Source organism: Mytilus edulis, chromosome 2, assembly GCF_963676685.1.
Source record: "Mytilus edulis chromosome 2, xbMytEdul2.2, whole genome shotgun sequence".
NCBI lineage: Eukaryota > Metazoa > Mollusca > Bivalvia > Mytilida > Mytilidae > Mytilus > Mytilus edulis.
In genome coordinates, this window is record NC_092345.1 from 19,916,320 (window position 1) to 19,939,356 (window position 23,037).

General features: G+C 32.8%; 3 protein-coding genes across 3 annotated transcripts in view; 2 read left to right on the forward strand and 1 right to left on the reverse strand.

Annotated features, from left to right (window-relative positions):
* Positions 1-874: 874 nt before the first annotated feature.
* Positions 875-7,378, reverse strand: LOC139511671 (uncharacterized). Its single transcript, XM_071298671.1, has 2 exons — positions 7,274-7,378; positions 875-4,330 (listed from the first exon to the last, which is right to left on the reverse strand). Exons 1-2 carry the CDS (start codon positions 7,359-7,361, stop codon positions 2,625-2,627), a joined length of 1,794 nt encoding a protein of 597 aa, XP_071154772.1. The 5' UTR covers positions 7,362-7,378; the 3' UTR covers positions 875-2,624.
* A 5,717-nt stretch (positions 7,379-13,095) lies between these two features.
* LOC139511672 (uncharacterized) lies at positions 13,096-15,846 on the forward strand. Its single transcript, XM_071298672.1, has 3 exons — positions 13,096-13,265; positions 14,914-15,018; positions 15,530-15,846. The coding sequence occupies exons 1-3, from the start codon at positions 13,233-13,235 to the stop codon at positions 15,692-15,694; spliced, it is 303 nt and encodes a 100-aa protein (XP_071154773.1). The 5' UTR covers positions 13,096-13,232; the 3' UTR covers positions 15,695-15,846.
* Positions 15,847-21,793: 5,947 nt separating this feature from the next.
* The window catches only part of LOC139511673 (contactin-like), a 50,523-nt gene continuing 49,279 nt past the window's right edge, over positions 21,794-23,037 (forward strand). Inside the window, exon 1 of the mRNA XM_071298674.1 lies at positions 21,794-21,926. The gene's annotated coding sequence lies outside the window, so the exon portion shown is untranslated. The remainder of the gene's footprint in view (positions 21,927-23,037) is intronic.

A 23,037-nucleotide genomic window follows, 5' to 3' on the forward strand; every position in this document is an offset into this window, starting at 1 on the left:
CAGATAACTTTAATGTCGTAATTAATAACAGCTTCTTTTTTAAAATCACTATCTTCCTAAAACAAAGTTGAAAGACTTTCTATGTTTAGTTTGCTCGATGAATTCTAAAAGGACATATTCAGTCACAAAGGCACCAACGAATACAAATAGTTTGCAATAAAATGATGACGTTGATGTAATTGATATCATTTACACATCAAAACTCAGTAAAACAAATGTGTTTTTTTGTTATGTAAATATATCTTTGCGGATACCTTGTACACACACACATAGTATAAAACATCTTATTAGTTTGTACTGGCAATGAATATATAGAGTTTATTTGACTTGAAGGTGGTTCGGAAACCAGGGTTTAAAAAAAACAATAACCTTCTCTAAAATTTAATCATCGGAAGAGCTTTCGGAAAAGTATAGTCAATGCCTCCTAAGCAAAACTTTATAAAAATTTTCCACAAATAACATTGTTTTAATCAAAACAAATAACCACATTTAGTAAAACAATCATAATTAAAAACCAATTGTTCAGAGAACAATTGAAGGTCTTTCCACCAAAATGAAACATGAAAGAAGTAAAATTAGGTTTAAAATGTCATTTCAATCGTCAAATGATAGCTTATTGTACACTGATTCAAAAAATATATGGTTCTTTTCAATATATTTAATATTATTTGTTACTTCCGTTCTGAAAAATGTTACTTCCGATATTATTTTCAAAGGTCGAAATCTTGAACGTCTATTAAGCTATGACCTTGAGATCAATTTCAAGGTTATAAACCAAGGATCTCAAATCAAAAGACCATAGATCTTAATTATATTTGGTTTATGAGTTATATTACCAAACGCGTATTTTTAAATACAAGAGAGGAGAAAACTCTTTTTACGTCCTATATACTTTTTTATTATAAAAGAATAAAAAATAGCTACTTCCGGTTTACACAAGGTCACTTCCGGTTGTTTTTTTCAAGGTTAAATGGTTTGAAACCTTTTGCCAAGTCTCATGGCTTTATCATGTATACATATGAGGTAAAAGCAAAGGTCAAAATCTAGAACGTCAAATTAAGCTATGACCTTGAGATCAATTTCAAGGTCATAAACCAAGGAACTCAAATCAAAAGACCAGAGGTCTTGATAATCTATTTGGTTAATGAGTTATATCACCATACGCATATTTTTAAATACAAGAGGGGAGAAAACTCCCTTTAACTTTCAACGTACCCTTGCAATCATAATTAACGTGTAACGACATGTCGCAAAATAACAATTTAGTGAAAATAATTTGTTGATATCTTATCTGGTTTTTGGGAATAAGTGAAAATAGGCCAAATTCAAAAATTAGAATATGGCCTTGACCTTTGACCTTGACCTATTTTTCATTTTTTTGGACAAAGGACCTCAAATCAAAAGATCCTAGGTCTCTATTACTTATGGTTTACAAGATAGAAATGCATTATCACTTATATCAAATGCATAAGGGGAAATAACTCTCATATGGAGCGTTCATATTGATCCGGTCAAAATGGGACAAATCATGCGAAGGATATAATGACCAATTTTATAAAATAAATTCGTTGTAATCTTTTACGGTTGCGAAGGAGTAGTGGACACAAGGAAAACAGTGTAACTCCTACAAAGAAAAGTATACGGTTACGCAGGGTAAATTTCAAAAGCGCATAAACTGTTCGATAGCATATAACAAATATCTAAGCAACATATTAGTAAACAAATATTTATCGCAAGAACAAAATAAGGCGGAAGACAAAGAAAAAAAAATAATCAGAAGAAAAACAATAGGTCTTTCCACAGAAAAGTGGAAAGACCTAATAATAAAGATTATAATAAAGAAAGAAAATAGTTCAATTTTATTGACGACAACCCTTCCCTGGCCTTGTGGGTTGTTATAAATATAAAGAGCTGTATATAAATATAGCAATATATCCTCAAAAGCTACGATCATGTCAACTACCAATATCCGACTCCTCCTAAAAATAGATGTACAGTCACGACCAACTTTGAACAACACATTGTCCAGTAATATACCAATCTCAAATCACATGTTTTTACAAAATTTATTTTAGGAACAATGTCCAGTAACAGAAATTAAAGATACATATACTTATAAAACAATTATAAACTGACATTCCTTCATAATCACCTGATTCATTACAAAGTAAAGCTAAAATTGCATAAAAGAACCTTATTCAAAGCACCAAAATCACTGATTATTAAATTATCATAGATACCAGGACTAAATTTTGTATATACGCCAGACGCGCGTTTTGTCTACAAAAGACTCATCAGTGACGCTCGAATCCAAAAAAGTTTAAAAGGCCAAATAAAGTACGAAGTTGAAGGGCATTGAGGACCAAAATTCCTAAAAGTTTTGCCAAATCCAGCTAAGGTAATCTATGCCTGAGGTAGAAAATCCTTAGTATTTCAAAAATTATATCTATTGTAAACAGTTAATTTATAAATATAACCATATCAATGATAATTCATGTCAGCACAAACGTGCTTACTACTGGGCTGGTGATACCCTCGGGGAATAAATCTCCACCAGCACTAAATGGATACATCAAACAATACATCATTATTTTGATATAAAATATTTTATAAAGTGAACAATACTACAGTATGACATTTTCCATATATTCTTCGTCCTTTGGGATTTGGCGGAAAATACTAAAAAACGATATAAAGGATTTAAATCGAAAGAAAACTAGAAAAGGGAACAGAAAATGAGATACAAGTTTTTGTGTAGTAGCCCTATACACGTTTTCTAATATTTGTTTATCGTATGTAGTAGTTGCTTCAAAAATACTGTCATCAATCCAGTAGCATAGGTTGATAACAGATAGTAAAAGATAAACATAATCCCCTGAACTTCGCCGGCATTTTGAATAACTATTGAATTGTAGAATACATATAACTTGAAGGTATAGCTCTATCAATACTAAGATCTTCTGGATCATTAACAAGTTTGACTTTCCTTCGTATATGCACGAAAAAACTACCAGTGAACAATATCCTACCGAACCTAAAAAACTAGCAATAATAATTTTGTGGTGAAAATGGAGATATTGTTTTATCATTATTGCCCTAAGGGATGAAGAGTTAGAAAACAAATAAAAACTTATAATTAATAATGTTATCACAAATAAGCTCAAAAAGATCTCGTAGGCTACATCAGTAATTTCCATTGTTGACATTGTTGTATTTGTCACATTTTCTCGCTCACCGTTCGCCACTCTTTCTGATAAGGTAATAGAACCGAAAATATAACACGGAACGACTATTGCAACTCCAAAACCTATACATGCAACTGCTTTAGAATGAAACAAACGGCCTAAGGGTTGCCTTTCACGTAAATTTCTGATTTCAATAGAAGCTTCTATCGAGGCGGTAACTGGTAATAAGTGATTTAAAGAAGATAGTAATGGAGAATTTTCATTTCCATGGCGTGTTGTGGGGTTGATAGAAGGTAATGCATGTCCATGATTTTGATTTGTTGGCCAAAGTTCAGCAATTAAAATCATCGAAAGTAAAAAGTATTCCATTTGTAGTGGATGTGCGAACGGCTTTATCCTCTCATAAATAATATTTGGGTAACAGCTCTTACTTGTAGCACAATTCCTACTATTGCCTGCTGAGTTTTGGTAAATTTCAGCAAAATAATGAGCCCATTGCGAAATATTTGCCAATACTATTAACAATAAACTGTAGTAAATCTTCCACGAGCATTTAAAGGAACAACGAATACAAAACTGTAAAAACCACGATTGAATTATATAAAATACTATTTCAATGCAATGAAAGCTAACTTTCGCTACTTCATAACTAGTGTCATAAGTTGAGTTCTTGTCTACGCACCCCTCCTTCTTGCGCTCCTCAAATGTTTTCTCTTCACAGCGAACCGTACTGATAATTTTTGCCAACGTAAACAAAATACTTCCAATTGCAAAAATCCACAGAAATAAAAATTTCACTTTGAAGTTTGTGTTTCTATTTCCAGCTGTTGTCAAAATTTCATCATGCCTCAGTCGATAATTTATCAAATGAGCAATGCAAACAACTATTGCTAAGAAAATAACAACACAAAGGTAAGAATAGATTGTGAAATACGTCATCATTTCGGTCTTTTCCGAATCAACCAACTGAACTCCAAACATAGAAAGAACGGTAATCACTAGAACACTTGAAAGTAGTATAAGTCCGCTGATACTGCCATCATGAGTTCGAACATTATCAGTACTGTGATGATTTTCGGAAGCTTCTCCGGCAGTAAGGGGTAAAACTATCGCTGCTTTGAAAAACTTAGCCAAGGATTCCATTGCTGAAATTTAGATAAAATAGTTTTCATTATAAGTGTTTCTTAGTTAATTTGTAACTGAAAGCTAACTTCTGTGTGCATAAAATGAAAGGTAAAAAAAATATGGCACATGTTGAAAGAGACTCATATGCAAACATACTCATCATAGATACCAGGATTAAATTTTGTATGTACGCCAGATACAATTTGAAGGTCTGTAAATATACTTAAATCAACATTTGGTAGAATTTGTGTTAGTGACTATTATAAAGCTTCCTTAAAAAGTTATTGTTGTTATTTTGCTGCAGCCATGTTTCCAGCATGGAATAAAATTAAGCATGGTAATGAGCCAAAGTCAGAAGCCTCTAGCCTTTGTTAGTTTAGTATATTTTTTTTTCAAATTCTAGTTCATTTATTTGTTTTGAAGTTTTGTTGTTTAGGGGCCAAACATATGAATGAGTTAAAATTTAAAAAAAAAAAACAAGACTAACGAAGTGTATATTTGCGTCAATTTTTGAAATATTAAAATTAAATAACGAGATTGTTTTCATTTTTCGTTTTTGATTTCTCTAAAATCAAAATCAAAAGTGTTTCCGTTTTTTCGTTTTTGGTTTAATTAAAGACGAATTTTTTTTGTATTTAATTTTAATTATTTCTCTTTTTATAATGTACAATGTTTTCCTTTCTTGTTTCACAGTCGTTAATAGTAAATATTGCCAACTGTCGATACCTGTAACTTGGCATTGCACAAGGTCGTGTTTTTCTATGGCTGTTTATGACGTCTTTACACTAAATCCATTGGATATTGGATGTGTACAGATTGATTGTTTAGTCTTTGATGCATGATTTTTTTTATTAGTTGTTAGTGGCCTTGAACTAGCTGTCAGATAACTGCGAGTACTCTCAGATCTGTTCATTGTGTCTTTTTGTGTCGGGATGTATAAGTACCCGGCCACGTCCACTTGTATTTTTTGTCTATCTGATGAGTTGAGCCTTTTTCAACTGATTTTTATAGTTCGTTCTTATGTTGTGCTGTTATACCACTGTCCCAGGTTAGGGGAGGGTTGGGATCCCACTAACATGTTTAACCCCGCCACATTATTTATGTATGTGCCTGTCCCAAGTCAGGAGCCTGTAATTCAGTGGTTGTCGTTTGTTTATGTGTTGTTTTTTTAACATAAATTAGGCCGTTAGTTTTCTCGTTTGAATTGTTTTACATTGTCTTATCGGGGCCTTTTATAACTGACTTTGCGGTATGGCCTTTGCTCATTGTTGAAGGCCGTACGGTTACCTATAGTTGTTAATGTTTGTGTCATTTTTGGTCTTTTGTGGATAGTTGTCTCATTGGCAATAATACCACATCTTCTTTTTTATATAGGACTCCTTACTTGGGACAGGTGTGAAAATGCAGCGGGGTTAAACAATTTTTATGAAATCTCACACTTACCCCTTTACTTCTAAGCAACGTAGAATGAACAAACACACAACAATACACACAGTAAAACTCATTCCAAAAGAAGTCCGAGTCGAATTAACAGAAAAGATAACAAAAGAATCTAAGCAAAATGACAGTGATACATAAACTAACAAATGACTGTTAGGGGTTAAGTGTCATACCATCATAAAATATATGAGAAGAACATAACCCGTATCATGCCAACAACTGGTTTAGGAATAGATGTGATTGTTTCAGATGCAAAGACCCTATGAGTGAATTAATATTAATACCAAAATATGCCATCTTTATTGACCTGACAACAGCATCGTAACTTCATCCCTTTAGAATAGCTTTGTTAAATATGGCTGGAAAACTGCACAAAAGCGACCTCTTTTTTTATTTTCGTCAAATATGCGTATATGGAATTGCATTCTTCATCATTAAAATATCTTGTTTTTTATGCAGTATAGTTTCATATATTATGATGGAAAAATATGATCAAATATGAAAAAGTTCTCATAAAACATTTGCCAAATACGAACCGTAATGTTTTTCTTCTTTAAAGATTGACATTGTCTTGTGTATTGTGTTGAACTATCGTGTATTTTAGTGATCATGTTATCAATGGACTCCTTAATTATATAAAAAAAAATAAGTGGCATGATTGTCAATGAAACAACTCTCCACAACAGACCAAATGACACAGAAATTAAAACTATAGGTCACTGTACGGCATTCAACAATGAGCAAAGCATAGTCATCTATAAAAGGCCCCGAAATGACAATGTAACACAATTCAAACGAGAAAACTAACGGCCTAATGTATGTACAAAAAATGAACCAAAAACAAATATATATCACATAAACAAACGACAACCACTAAATAACAGGCTCCTGACTTGGGACATTCAAATACATACAGAATGGGGTGGGGATAAACATGTAATCCGAATCCTCCCCTAACCTGGGACAGCGGTAAAAATCAGTTGAAAAAGGCTATAACTCATCAGATGGATAAAAAAAAAGTACAAAAACCACAAATACAAGTGGACGTGGCCGGGTACTTGTACATCCCAACAACAAAAAGATGCTAGAAACAGATCTCAGAGTACTCATAGTTACTGAGAGCTAGTTCAAAGCCACTAAAAACTATTAAAAAAATCATGCATTTAAGACTATATTGAAATGGGCATGTTTAAGGTGTTCGATTCTTTATATCTTTCAGTTTAGGAAATTGATCTTGTTAAATTATCTCCTCTTTTACCCTTAAATACGTCTTCGAAATTCATTGACGTAAAGCTATGCATCTCATCTTTAAAATAATGAAATATCCCCATTAGACCTCAATATTACCCACAAAGTTAAAACTACGTGAAAGCTGGCCTTGTGGACATCACAATTTTGAGTCTATGCGTCCAAAGATTTTTTGTGGATTTACCTTCACAAAGAACGCTCACAGCCAAATTTTGTACTTATCAGAAAGAAAGCTAAAGGAAATAATAAAAAATACAGTTTTTCAATATACTTACATGACACCGGTACTGGTTGAAAATAAGATCTACTTGAAGCGTTCTTTATATCTTGTTCTCTTCCTGGTACATTGCCTATATGTGTCATGTATTTATATACTTTATTTGCACTATAATAAAACTATATATTTAAATAATGTTATAAATAAGAAACTTTATTGCCACGCCTATATTGCTTATATTGCATAGGTTACATAAGTAAATTTTAAGCTTATGTAAAACTTATTTACGAGTTAATTAGTTTTATCAGTTGTTAACAATGCAAAGATCTCCGGTTGACTTCACCATAAATAAAGACTAATCTTATCAAACAAAAGTTTCCTATTTGACTAAACGGTCAATTTATACTTTTTTTGTTATTTTATATTTATATGGATCTTTGTCTATATACCAGCTTTGATTATTTGGAATATCACTTCTTCTTACTACATTTGTATAAACTTCAAGATTTACCTGTATTTTTTTAAAACCGTTTTTTTTTCTAAAGTGAATATTTTCGAAGGCTTAAATATTTCGCAGTGGTGTCTTGCCATGGCTTTGTTTGGACTTGTTTGTTTGCTTTTTGGCCTTGAATGTTTGTCCCTTATATTTTTATTAACTGTGCATTTGCACTCTTTTGATTGAGTTAAGTCTGCCAATTGATATTTTATCGTGTGTTTTTCTATGTTGTGATGTTATGCTATTGTTTCAGAAAAAGGGAGACGGTTTGAATCCATTAAAACGTTTAATCCCGCTGCAAATGTTTGCACCTGTCCTAAGTCAGGAATCTGATGTACAGTAGTTGTCGTTTGTTTATGTAATATATACTTGTTTCTCATTTCTCGTATATAGATTAGACCGTTGGTTTTCCCGTTTGAATGGTTTTATCCTAGTAATTTTGGGGCCCTTTATAGCTTGTTGTTCGGTGTGAGCCAAGGCTCCGTGTTGAAGGCCGTACTTTGACCTATAATGGTTTCCTTTGTTATTTGGATGGAGAGTTGTCACCTTGGCACTCACACCACATCTTCCTATATCAATTTAAATATATTTGCTGCAACTCATTTCAAGCCTTATTTTCACATCAAAATGGTAAAAATGGTAGATTTATCGTTTGAATTGTTTTACATTTGTCATTGCAGTGCCTTTTATAACTGAACTTTCGGCATGGGTTTTGCTCATTATTCAAGACCAAATGGTGACCTATATTTGTTAATTTCTATGTCATTTGGTCTCTAATGGAGAGTGGTCTCATTGATAACCATACCATATCTTCTTATTTTTATGATAATATATGCGAGTACCATCTGCCTATGAGGCAGCCCTTCGTAACATAAGTCATATCGAACGGCTTTCTTATAATTATATATTGTTAAGGAAACTATTAAACCTATGACTTTACAGTGTATGCAAATTGTGGATCCTGAAATACCAGTTTGTTGTATCTGTCATATCTTTCTTGCGTAGGATGAATAATAAAGGAATAAATCACTATTGTTCTTTTATTTGTCTTTATTCATATTACTTTCACTGTTTGGTCTGGGTTTTTTTTTTTTTTTTTGTGATATCCATTTGATGTGGCTCGGTACTTATGCATCCCGCCAATGCGTTATTTGTATTATCTTTCAGTTTTTGCAAGTATGCTTTACCCGTGTGACTCTTTTGTTCTTTGATACATATGACGTTACTCTGTACTTTAAGGGGGTCTAAATCATTTTTTTTAAATTTAATATAGCATTTCGCTATATTTTCTATAAAAGAACTTTACCTTATACTTTATAGAAAAACGAAATGAAAAATGAGGTCACCGTTCATTTACGCTCACAATCTGCCTTCAAAAGAAGCATACATTTTTGTAAATGTCTTTTTTTTCGGTTGAACTAATTGGCGAATTAGCGGTAATATCGGGGGAAAAAAGAACTAAATTACAGAAATCGCTTAAATTTTACAATTATTTAGTTTATGTACAGTTTATTCGAAAACAACAATAAAAAATTAAAGGTCACCGATGAGTTTTAAAAAAATCAATTGTAATGCCAAAAAATGGCATTTTTGCACCAAAGGGAGATAATTTGGAGCTTTTTCAATGATATCTACAATTTAAAAGTCACCTGGGGCCAGCACAAATTGATTTTTTGGAATGATTTTTGTACCATATGATAAAGTAACAATTGTAATGAAATTTTTTTTTTCTGAAAATCTTATACCCGCGGGCCTCCTTGGTACATCCGGCCATTGTGTTATTGTTCTATTGTTATTTTCGCGTACTTTGAACGACAACATTATTTTCAATCTACCTGTGTGACGTCAACATTCTGACGTCAAACACGCGATTCTACACCAGAGTTGATGTTAGCCATTCGGTCACTCGGGACTTGAAAAATTTCAATCCTTTATGGTTTGATTTAACATACAGAAATAAAATACAGAAGTAAGTAAGCAATAAAAGTTGTTGTCAAGTTTGATTTATGTTTTTTGTGCTTCTTTGTTAAATGTCTGTTTTGTTCACGTATCGTTGTCAATATTATGGAATTTTGAGCGACTGTCACAGAAGTGAGAGGTTTAGCGCTATAAAAACTGGTTTAATCCACCATTTCCTACATAAGAAAATGCCTGTACCAAGTCAGCAATATGACAGCTGTTGTCTATTCGTTTGATGCAGTTTAATATTTTGCTTTTGCCGTTTGATAAGGGACTTTCCGTTTTGAATTCTCATCGGAGTTCAGTATTTCTGAGATTTTACTTTTCACGGTTACAACCAAAAACTGAGTAAATTGCATAAACTCCAAAAGCTGCCAGGCCGTGCACGTCTCCTATGTTGAATTACTGTTCATTTTGTTGGTCATAACTAGTAAAAATTCGGTGATAGTTTACACTCTTATATCGAACATAAATGAGGAAAGAAGGACGGGATCATGGATGCTACAAATGAAAATATCTTTAGTCATATGTCACACAGACTTTACGGCCAAGCAAGTCATGGCGACTTTAATAAAACTCTTAGTATTTACTACTTCTATTTATAAATCTTAATTCAGTGGCTGATAATGAAATCATTCCCTTCGTCTGTTGGCCTTTTTTGTGTTTCTTTGGTACATATGACGTGGCTCTGTACTTATACATCCCGTTATTTGTTTGTGCTATTGTTAATATTTTGCTATTGTGCCTTGTCTATATGCCTTTTTGTGCTTCTTTGTGACATAATTGTTTGGTTTTTTTATAGTGAATAAGATTATAACAAATGTTGACTGCTATACCCCTATTTTTGACATGTTTAACTGATATGTCCACAAATAGTTTTCAATATAATGTATTTGATGCGACTGTCATACAAATGAGTGGTTTAGCTAGCTATAAAACCAGCTTTAATCTACCATTTTCTACACAAGAAAATGCCTTACCAAGTCAGAAATATAACAATTGATAGCCACTCGATTGACGTGTTTGAGCCTTTGATTTTGCCATTTGATAGAGACTTTCCGTTTTGAATTTTCTTCGGAGTTCAGTATTTTAGCGACTTTATTTTTTTCAAAGGAAGTTTAATTATCAAATGCTTACTATGTTATTGAAACAGTTCACTTCATCTTAACAGAGTCTGAAATATACTAAAAACCTTCGGGTAATTTTTTGTATTGCACCAGATGCGCATTTCGACATATAATGATTTTTCAGTGATGCTCGAGGCCAAAATATTTGAAAATTCCAAAACTAATACAAGCATTGACGAGCTGATAAAACCTGAAACGATAAAAAAAAAAATATGTAGCAAAATCGTGACAATATAAGATAACATTTTTTATTCAAAGTGTTGATCACACCTTTAAACGTAGATCAAACCTCCAAACATCTAAGATAACAGGTGTAAAATTGTGTACGCTTTCTGCACTTTTCGTCTACGAAAGACTCAAAAGACTCATCAGAGACGCTCGAATGAAAAAAATGTTAAATAAAGTACCAAGTTGAAGATCATTGAGTATAATAAAAAAAAATCGAAACGGTTGGCCAAATACAGTTTTTAAGGTAATTTATTACGGAGGTAAAATAACAAGATACGCTATGAAACAAATGTTTTATGGATTCTATTAATTTCCAGAATATCATGGACGACATTCTATACTACATAGTTAATGAATTTCAAAATGACATCCCATTGTCCGTGGCTTGTGACATCAAAATGTACAATGTTAAAATCTATATCACATACACAGTCTTCCTAAAATAAAAGACAATTATTGCTACTTTGTAGCGTTGTCTGTAGGAAACTGCAGTTGCATTGTCGACTTTAACTTGATACAGATCAATATTGACCAAAAGAAGACTGTTTCAAGGCTATAATAACACTTTAATATATATCTGTGGGAAAAGTATAACAAAGCACGAAACACTGCACAGTTTCTGGGTGCTTATGTGTGTCTGTTTGTTTTGTTCACACATTGCTGTCATTATAATAGAATTCCATTGCAACAGTCATACAGTGATATGTTTAGCTAGCTAAAAAAACAGGGAAATCCACCATTTTCTACATAAGGAAATGCCTGTTACCAGTCAGGAATATGACAGTTGTTAACCGGGCGTTTGATGAGTTTGAGCTTTTGCTTTGCCTTTTGTTAAGAAACTTTCCGTTTTTGAATTTCCCTTGGAGTTCGGTATTTTTGTTATTTTTACTTTTCCCCAAAAAGCATTTAACCACGTGGATGCGTTTTTATACACCTTGCACAGCCATACACAGACCCTACTTTCACAAGGGTTTTAGTGCCAGTCGGTAAAGACTTAGTTGATCAGATTTAAAGATTTAAAAACCTTCACCCTTGGGAATTTGAAAAAAAAGTACAGTTAACAGGTATTTCTAAAAGGCCGAGTTCACTTGTAACTCTCGAGTTAACTTTACTTACTCGGGTTTCAACAATACGATTTTACTTGAACCACTTGAGTTAACCCTCATACTCTGGTTCCAACCCTCACCAAGCCAGGGTTAAACTCGAGAAACTCTTGAATGACGTCAAACCAATGAGAATTTTTTTTTTATGCTTGGTCAGGGCCTTACCCTAGAGTTACTTAGAGTTGTTCCGAAAAGCAACTCGAGTGCGTTCACTTGATACTCTTCAAAATCTGAGGTGGACTTGAGAGTTTCAAGTCAACTCGGCCAGAGTTGTTCCGAATATCAACTCCAGTGCGTTCACGTGATAATCTATCAACTCTGAAGTCGATTGCAGAGTTTTAAGTGAATTCGGCCATAGAGATTTATGAGGTAGGCAGACATTTACAACAACAAACCGCCAACTTCTTCTACGACAGCCACATTATCAATGCTTTTCGAAACTCTAGATAATACCATACAACTGTACCAAGCAACGTGCATAATATATAAATGATTCTTCTACGTGCAGTTAAGTCCCTTTGAAAATATTTTCAGAAAGCTTATTAAAAATTAGATTTTTTAATTACATGGCTTTCTAAGACTGACTTAACAATTTAAACAAGCCGTTACACGACCACTTAATAAATTCTTAAGTTGGGAGTCTTTCTCCTATTTCATATAATTATCTAAATTACGGAGCTATTAAAGGTGCATTGTTATACAAAAATCAACAATTTTAAAAGCATTCGAATAATCTAATTAAACAATAAATTTAAACAAGTGAGTCTTTTCTTTGTCACGACACAATTGTGTTTGTACCACTTTTTGCCGAAAATCAATGAAAGATATTGACAATGTGCTTATTGACCTCAAGAAAAAAAACCTGTATATAACGCATTATTTTATTAATGATTAATGAACAGATATTTAAAGTCAAACAGACGAACTCAATAAACCGGGTATAGTATACGTTAGCAACACAGGTGAATCATTATTGTTGACATCCGCCATATTTGATTTTAAATGTCAATTGTCATCAACTTGAGTTTGTATTCTATCTAAATGATGAATATAGCTGTCTTATTTCCGTTTAACAAATGAGGATCAGATAAATAATTCTACACAATGTGTCGCTGGGGCTGTTCTTTGACTAACACGGTAAGCCTTTGTTTATTGTTTTACGGTCTAGTTCACTTACCAAAATCTGTAATCGGCTTTACAACAGTAACAAAACAAAGCCATATTCTGTTTTTTAAAGATTACAATAAAAGCTGTCCACACTTCGAAATTGAATCGGAGCATAGACAAATAATTAAACCTGGCTGAGCGAATACAACCTTTGTAATGCTTTCCAGCATCTAATGGATAAAAGCTATATGCATTTTGCGTTAAGGCAGCAACCATTTGATTTTCTGGGGGGGGGGGGGGGGGGGGCTATGGTTTTTTTTCGCCCTCAGCTGCCTCTATATGTAATGCTAAAATTGAAAGAAAAAAATTGTTTTCGACTTGTCGCGAAAAAAATAAATTGTTTTTCGCCGCCGGTTAAAAAAATAATTTGTCCAGAAAAAAAAACATAGGCCCCCCCCCCCCCCCAGAAAATCAAATGGTTGCTGCCTTAAGAAAGATATATTTTTTTCCGTATCTGTCTGTATTTCACACTTCTGTATATGGATGGGTACGTCACAGGTTCCTTTCGGCTATTGCGTGACGGGTTGGTCTGCGCACAAGTAAGTCGCGCTTGCTGAGGAGTGATGATTTAAACTCCTCGGTTGCAGTGACGCACACCTCCGAGTCCTCCATGTGGTTCCAATCTACTGCAGTGTCCACAAACAGATTTTTGAACTGGTCGGTCTCACTGTTTAAAGACTCTTTAAAACTATGACCGCTCGTTTGTTGTTACGGACTTGTTGGTCTACAATGTTCTTAGAGATAAAATTAATAAAGGCTGCTTTTTGTTATGGTCTGTGAAATGTAATAAGGTCGTCCGGAGGGATCACTGGTATATTCCCCTCAACCCCTTTGAAACAGAAAATAAGTCGTTGCTGTTGGCGTCTTGATTGTGGTGACGGAAGCTGAAGTTCTGATAGAATTTTTGTCATACATCCTTCATCTTTTGATTTGTAGTCTTTTAGTGATAAACCTATCCCCTCTATTTTGTATGGATTGCAATCGATGTCTTTTTGGATGTTTAGCTTGATATTTGAAAAGGACAGAGTTCCATGTAACATCACACTGAATAAACTGTAAGGTGTCGTTATGTGGGGTGTGCAGAACTCTCGCTCGTTTGTTCTTTCTGAAATGCAAATATTGCATTTCTACGTACTGCCTATAATTGTTTCCGTCCTCGTAATTTGATATCTGATGGATAGTTTGTGTCATTAAAATAAATTGACATATCTTAACACATACCAGTATTTTAATATAAAACATTCAAGAAACTCATTACATCACCATTGACAGAAGATCAAAGTTTGAGTAATAAATTAATTTATCTTTTATTAGTACTTTCTTGGGGTTATCGTTGCATTTGTAAACTTTACAGATTCGTTATAAAAGATTCATAAGTTGTCGAAAACACACTGACAATGCTATGGCAAAAGAAAGAAAAACGAGCGAAAACAAAGAATAGCAAACAAAACGCAAAATAGAAAACTAAAAAATGAGCAACACGAACCTCAACAAAAACGGGAAAGGGGTGGGGTGATTATAGTTTAAGATACCAAGATCCTGCTCCACATGCGCCACCTGTCGTGTTACTCCTATAGAATATGTAACAAACTATCTCTGAGACTGATTTCCATTTCAGACCTATATGTGTAAATGGTGTGGTACACGCTACTGTAAAGAATGTTTAAAGGGAGAGTTTCAAGGAGAAATGAAAGAGGCAACAAAATGCAGAATTTGCAATCAGGTGACTTCCTAGCATATCCTCTTTCTAAATGTGTTTTAAGATTGTATTTGTTTATTTCTATATAATAAACGGTTTATATTATACATCATGTTCTAGTCTTCACCTTAACAGTGACTGAACAAACTGAATAATTCAGTGTAAGTTCCACTAATAATCTTATTATTTTTTATAAAACAAACCCTATATAAGGAGTAATTTTATTTGTACTCCTCGTTTTGTATTTTTCATATAGGTCGATTAGAGTTGTCTCTCTTGGCTTATTTAAAAAAAAACGTAAAGTTGAACACAGCTTTTGACAATGATATTTTACTTTAAAACAGAAAAAAAAAGACTTATTTTTATCTCACTTTTTGTCAGGAAGCTCTTTTTTAAGGAAAATTATTTGTTTCAAATAAATTGCCTTCTTAAGTAAAAATTTGAATTATTGTAGTGTTGTAATGTTTAGACATATAATATTACATTTATGTCATTAATATAAATACAAATGTAAAACAAATGATGAAATTTTCAGACAAGATGCCAAGGTCAGAGGATAGAGTATGTCCCACGAACAAATAAACCTGACGAAGAAGACGGGAAAAATAAACGTGGGGCTCCATCGAGAGCAAGGAGTGCAAAATCTGCAAAAAGTGTAAAGGGCAAGAAAGGAAGTGCAAAGAAGAAGAAAAAGAAATAAAACTTTATAAATTATTATTTATAGGTGCCGCTGCAATTAACCCATATTTGTTATAGACCTGCAAGTTTCGGAGAAGTGTTAAAGATTGACCATGATATTTGTATTTAAATCTGCATAATTAGTGCCTTGTTACAATAAATATAAAACAATAAGTGTTCTTTTTTAATATGATATATAGACTCATTCAAGTTACTGCCATAGTATTAGTTCCTAACCGAACAACTCAAGTCTGTGTCCACACTTGCACGTATCATGAAAAATTATAGTAAAATGAAAACCTCCTGATTGTTGATTTCTTCAGTATTGACTATCAGCATTGTGGATTAAGCAACCAACACTCTCTCATTTAGTAGCTAGTTTCAAGAAATTTTAGAATAGGAGGAATTAAATCTACCTTTCCTACTGAACAATCATTAGAAAATAAGATTGAGAATGGAAATGGGGAATGTGTCAAAGAGACAACAACCCGACCACAGAACAGACAACAACAGAAGGTCACCAATAGGTCTTCAATGCAGCGAGAAATTTCCGCACCCGGAGGCGTCCTCCAGCTGGCCCCTAAACAAATATATATACTAGTTCAGTGATAATGAACGTCATGTACTATACTACAAATTATACACAAGAAACTAAAAGTAAAAATAATACAAGATTAACAAAGGCCAGAGGCTCCTGACTTGGGACAGGCGAAAAAATGCGGCGGGGTAGATCTCAACCCTCCCCCTATACCTCTAGCCAGTGTAGAAAAAGTAAACGCATAACAATACGCATTTGTCCGAAATCTGACAATTGTGTGTTAAAAATACCTCTGACAGATTATGCAAAAAATATAGATGTTCCATTATGAAAAAAGAAGTTACTGATTTGGCAAAGTGTTAACCAGGTTAATCGGTGCTTTGTTTCATCTTTTGTAGTGTATTTTTTTATATTTTTTTTGTAATTCGTACTGTTCTGGTGAGTTTTTTACTGTTTGTTCTTTTTTGTCCTTTTCTACTATAGGACTGTTCTAGTTTAATAAGGGATATGAGCGCTCGCAAACACTTGTAACATCAACACATTCGGTGTGTGCCTGTCCCGTAGACAGTGTGTTAATCAGTGGTTTTCCCTGGGTGCTGAGTGTCATATGTAATTTCATTTATTGTTTTATCATTTCTCGGGTCGTTGTGTTTTTCGTTTGACTTGTTTTAACATTTGATTTTGTCATAATAATATGAATCTGCTATACAAACGGGTTGTGTTCATTATTAACGGCCATACGGTGAACTTTTAAAAATCAGAAAGTTGTTCAAACCTACTGGAAATTGGATAATTAATAAGACTTTAATTAGGATAAGTTATTTTTAACAACATGGCAGTGGTTTTCGTATTTAATATTTTTTTTATTTATTTGCATAAAATGTAATATTACTAAAAAGAGAAATGAACGATTCCAAAGGGACATTGAAGCTCATAAGTCGAAACAAACAAAAGACGCCATGGCATGGAAAGAAAACTATTTTGAGGTTCATACTGCTGTTGAAGACAATATTGCACATTTTTCTTATTTCAGTAAAATTGTGCTTTGGTAGACATCTTAATATCAAAATTAATGAATTCGTTTCAAAAAGACAATATGTATATCTAAAATGTATCCCAAAAGAATTTTAGTTATGATTTATAATTATTTCGTATACATATTTATTGTAGTTTGCAGTTTTCATCAATCTTGAGGTATCTATAATTTGGATAAGTTAGCCGAGATGTTGTTAAAACCTCTAAATAGGCAATACTACCACATCTCTTTATTTTTATATGAAAGTTCACATATGTTTTCTATGATTGAAGATTTTTAACACTAGTGATATGGTAAAACAAATATACTAGACGTTCAATCGCTAGGTAGAAAAATGAGGCGGAATTTACCAAAGAGACATTCAAAATTCAAAAGAGAAACCGAAAAACTGTGACAAAAAGTAAAAATGACGAAAACAAACCCTGTAGTCTACAAAACCATACTTATATATAGAAAAATGAGTAAAGCTTACTCCATCAAAACCGGGTCTAAAGTGCTTCTGTAGGGTAGGCAGATTATACTCCTCGTGCGTCACCCATGATAATTTTTCATGCACTTTTCAATGATGTCACAATTATTAAAGGATAAGAGGATGCGATCGTAGCTTCGACAATTGGAACATATTCTTAGTCATCTGAGACACGGATATTTCATATAAATATAACAAAGGAACAGTCAAAACTCAATTTAAAAGAAAGTGGCAAAAACTGAACTTAATAACCAAAACACCAGACTACAAAATACTAAATGAAAAACTAACAACTGAGCAACACGAACCCCACCAAAAACCATGGTGATCTAATGTGCTCCTGGAGTGTAGGCAGATCATGTAGCACCCTTCGTGTTGCTTATGAGAAGTACAAAGTCATCGATAAAGCAGAAAGTATTTTAGTTAACTTGTACTGCTAGCTTCTTTTTATTCTTCCAGATAGCGTCTGTAAGTAGCCTCATATGATCAAGGGATTTTTGTTTGAATTGCACTTGCTTATTTTGCAATGCATGATTTGTGCATTCGGTCGATACGAACACCGCTGCATAGAAAAAAGTTTCACAGTAACTCGGTTTGTATTGCTGCATTGAAGTTATTAATTTCGAAACTCATTTGGCACAGCCATCAATGTGGTCGTTGGTTTTCTAATTGCCATTATACAAATCCTCAAAATTTAGTACATTCATTCCTTCTGCTTCAACTGAGGAATATTTCGTTCAAAAGCATGTTTCAATAGCGACTGATTTGAAAGCAACGTCACATTTTTCATGTGTGGCATTTTGTAGCGGACTATGTGGTTTATTGTCACATTGTTGATATTGGTCGTATGGTCTCCTATAGTTACTTCTGTCCACGTCATTTGAAATCTGGTCATCTGGATTGTCGTCTCATTGGCAATTATATCACATCTTCTCATTAGTGCGTTGAATTCTTAAATAACACGTAAAAGTTATAATTTCGAACTATATCTTCATCCAGTAACTGTTTAGTAACAATAATTAGATCTATGTATGTCTGCCTAATGCTTTTGCAGTCGTTTAAGGTAGCACTTTAGTCTAACCGTGATTTGTTTTGTATAAGTATTAAATTGTTGTTTAATTCTGTGTCATTTGGTCTCTTGTGGAGATTTGTCTCATTGTCACAACCATTTTATGTATTAAAGTTTCTTTATGGTGTGTCTTATTGTCGTAAATATTTTCTCTATTTACAATTCAAAATTATGTACTCTGTAGATACAACTTTAAAACATAATCTCATCAGAGAAAAAAAAAGTTTATGAAAGATCTTTACATGACTGTAGATGTAAAAATGTCTATGCCGATAGTTCGGTCAAGTTGCAATTCTCTTGAAACTAGAAAAATTTCCTTACAACATTAACAAATTTGAATGATTTAGGTCAAATTGGTTTCGTTTGATTATATTTATGTTCTTTTCTTTCTTTCTCAAAATATCACTTAAATCAAACATAAAAAGTGACCGCTTTCTCTGTTTGAGTACAAGATAATATTAACCTCGGGGTTATGTTATTATATCTATACCTGATTTTATTCCGTCCTCAAATCATATACATCTAAATATATCAACATACATTAGGATTAGTTAGACTAGTAGTTCACTCCTAATTTTTTTATGGCTGTAGTATATGTGAAGCAAACATGTTTAAGAAGCGTCCCTAAAATCGGTTTATCTAGCTCGATAGACATGTAATCGTGTAGGCTATAGTTATATACAGTTGTGGTTCAAACATCATTGTGGTTAGTATTTAGAGGAATAACATGGACTTGCTATATATAAATCTATACATGTAGTTTGAAACAAAAATTAAAAATATTACTTTGAATCTGGTTTTTTTATGTGTTCAGAAATTATCTTTATATTCCGGCTGATCATTGACAGTCCTTTATTTATTTTTTTATATTTGTACAATCTATACAAAGCAATAAGCGAACAAAAATATTAAAAATAGAATTAAACTACTGAATAATAGGCTCCTGGAAAGCAAATAAAGATAGGTGATACACGTTTGCGGGTCTCCCCGCCAATAAAAACATGAGGCAGTAATGTAACAACAAAACATGGGGCAGTAATGTAACAACAAAACATGGAACAGTAATGTAACGACAAAACATGGGACAGTAATGTAACAACAAAACATGGGACAGTAATGTAACAACAAAACATGGGGCAGTAATGTAACAACAAAACATGGGACAGTAATGTAACAACAAAACATGGGACAGTAATGTAACAACGGACAGTAATGTAACAACAAAACATGGGACAGTAATGTAACAACAAAACATGGGGCAGTAATGTAACAACAAAACATGGAACAGTAATGTAACAACAAAACATGGGACAGTAATGTAACAACAAAACATGGAACAGTAATGTAACAACAAAACATGGGGCAGTAATGTAACAACAAAACATGGGACAGTAATGTAACAACAAAACATGGGACAGTAATGTAACAACAAAACATGGGACAGTAATGTAACAACAAAACATGGGGCAGTAATGTAACAACAAAACATGGGACAGTAATGTAACAACGGACAGTAATGTAACAACAAAACATGGGGCAGTAATGTAACAACAAAACATGGGACAGTAATGTAACAACAAAACATGGGACAGTAATGTAACAACAAAACATGGGATAGTAATGTAACAACAAAACTTGGGACAGTAATGTAACAACAAAACATGGGACAGTAATGTAACAACAAAACATGGGGCAGTAATGTAACAACAAAACATAATAACAAACTAAAACAACCAGCTGAAAAAGTCTCATCTCATCAAACACTGACTAACAAATATTCAAAAGCCTGAGACACAGTTACCGACAGCTGGTTCAATAGCAACTAGTAATAAATGATATACATTTTTTACTATCTGTTTTAAACATATCAACCAGTCAACGTCCAAAATCAAATGATTTAATGTAAAAAAAAAAATCAGTCCGCGTAAAACATGACCTAGTACAATGCTTAAATATTGTGTCTGAAAACGTTCTTAGCGTCAAAAAGAAATATCAAAACCATGCATCCAACAAGGAACTCCTCTATTCGCAAAAAAAATCTATTGGATTTTTTCGGTCGGGGAGGTGGGTGTATATCGTTTATCGATCGTTCCTCTATCCTGCATTGGCACGTCGAGCACTTATTTAAGTATGTCTTCGGCGATTTACTTCAAATGTAACCATATAATTGATAATGGGAATGTGTGTCTCTGCATTTTATCTTTTTTTTCTAACGATTTTTGCCTTTCTGTTCAAATTAATTGAACTTTAATTTCGAAAAATATGCAATATTTTACATATGATTATCGCACACTAACTGTTTGCTTTGAGTACGTTACGAGTGGTGGTGTGCTGGTGTGAGATAAGTAAAGCTTGTAAATACCAATTTTCTCTGTAACTATTTCATGTAGTTTGAAGAGAAATTAAAAGTTCATTTTAAAAGTTCAATCAAAGTTCATTCATTCATTCGTTACGTTATGTTTGTAAAGTTACAGTTTAACAATATATCATTATATAATAGTTTAAACTCCTTCTGGTTAAGGTTAAAAGTTTAAAACAGCAAAAATGTCAAATTAAACAAAGAATTAATACCATAATAAGGAATGTGTGCACTAAATATCAAAATTAAATTTACACCTTAAGCTGGGCATGCTGGTAGACATTTTGTAAATCAGTCTTAAAAATATATTTGATAATGAAATAAAGTGTTTATATAGTGCCCATGGCATCAAATCTTATTTTCTGCACCGTCTCAATTGGGCAAAAAATAAATAAATAAATTTGATAATTGATACTAACAACCGAAACTTTTTGATGCAATTATGTTGCCATGAAATTACAAATATACCGCAATTTCATCCTAACATACATGTCACTCTTTTTATGCAAAATTCCTTATCACTGCATTAAAACCGAAGTTATTTTCACCTGTATTTTATAAAGTTCTTATCTGAAATCATACCATTAATAAATTGCATATCGAAATTGAACATGTATAACTGTTTAGGGTAGGTGCTAGTTCTACTTTGTGTGTAAAGATCATAAACAGCATAACGAATATTCTATGGATAAATCGAACGCCAGATTTCCACGTGACCTGTCTTTATACCTGAACCGGTAATGGTTGATTGATTTACGTTAATATGGATTAAAGTAAAGTGAGGTAAGGGTGAATAAATTTATGTATAGTGTATATATTCAACTTCCTTTATATCAATATTTCAGAAATAGTATATTATTTTATCAAAAATTATCTTACATTTTGGTCTCTTAGAGTTTAATTCCAATTGTTTATTTTTTTAGACCTTCGCCGCGCTACGCCATTTCTTTCTAAACCTTGCCATTTATGAAACCAATATCAAATACACATTTAATTTGAATTCAGCGGAGACTAACAAAATTTAATGTACCAAAATTTCAAAATATTCTTTTAAAAAAAAATCTTGACTTTGAATGTGTCTCTTATACTACAAGTAATTATTTATTGAAGACTTGTGTTTATTTCCTGGGTATCATATTTCAGTGGGACCATTTGTTGTGTTTTCTTGTTTGAAAACTTACATACGGTATCTGAAAGGAGCCAAGAAAACCTGTGTTTGAATTTAAACAGAAATATTCAAATCAAATAGTGTTAGAATGACATTTCGAAATGAATAGAATATGACTCAAAACAAATTTTAAAGATTGAATGATTCACACAATAGAAACGCATTATTTATTTTATTTTGGAAAACCCGTCTACTATTTGATATTTTGTTAGTACTACAATTTGTGGTATACTTGTAGTATGTACTAAAGTTGGTATACTGTCAAAACATTTGATTTCAGGTCAAGTCTTTAATTAAATATTTGCATTTATGGACGTTTAAAGCAGCATTAATATTCTCTAAATAAGGAGTATACACAAAAACCGGAAATAATGGTTCATTGATCTTTGCTTTTGTGTAAGCCTTTTTTTAAGCACTAAAGAGAACTAAATTAATCTAGCTTCAAATTTTAAAATATTTTGATTTACTTTTCATAACAATATTTCGTTGTAATGTAGCTTACAAATTCAAATACACACTAAATTTAGTTATGAACATGAATACACAGTTTAGAAATGGTAATGGCGCTCAATTATGTATCCTCACGCTTCATAAATATATATCCTTCCAACCGTTAAAATGACCTATATCTAACAGAAATTATAAAACATCGAGTAACAAACATGTTTCTACCCTGGTTTGTAGATTTTGGAATGGTTAATAACTATTTTCGGGATTTCTATCTTC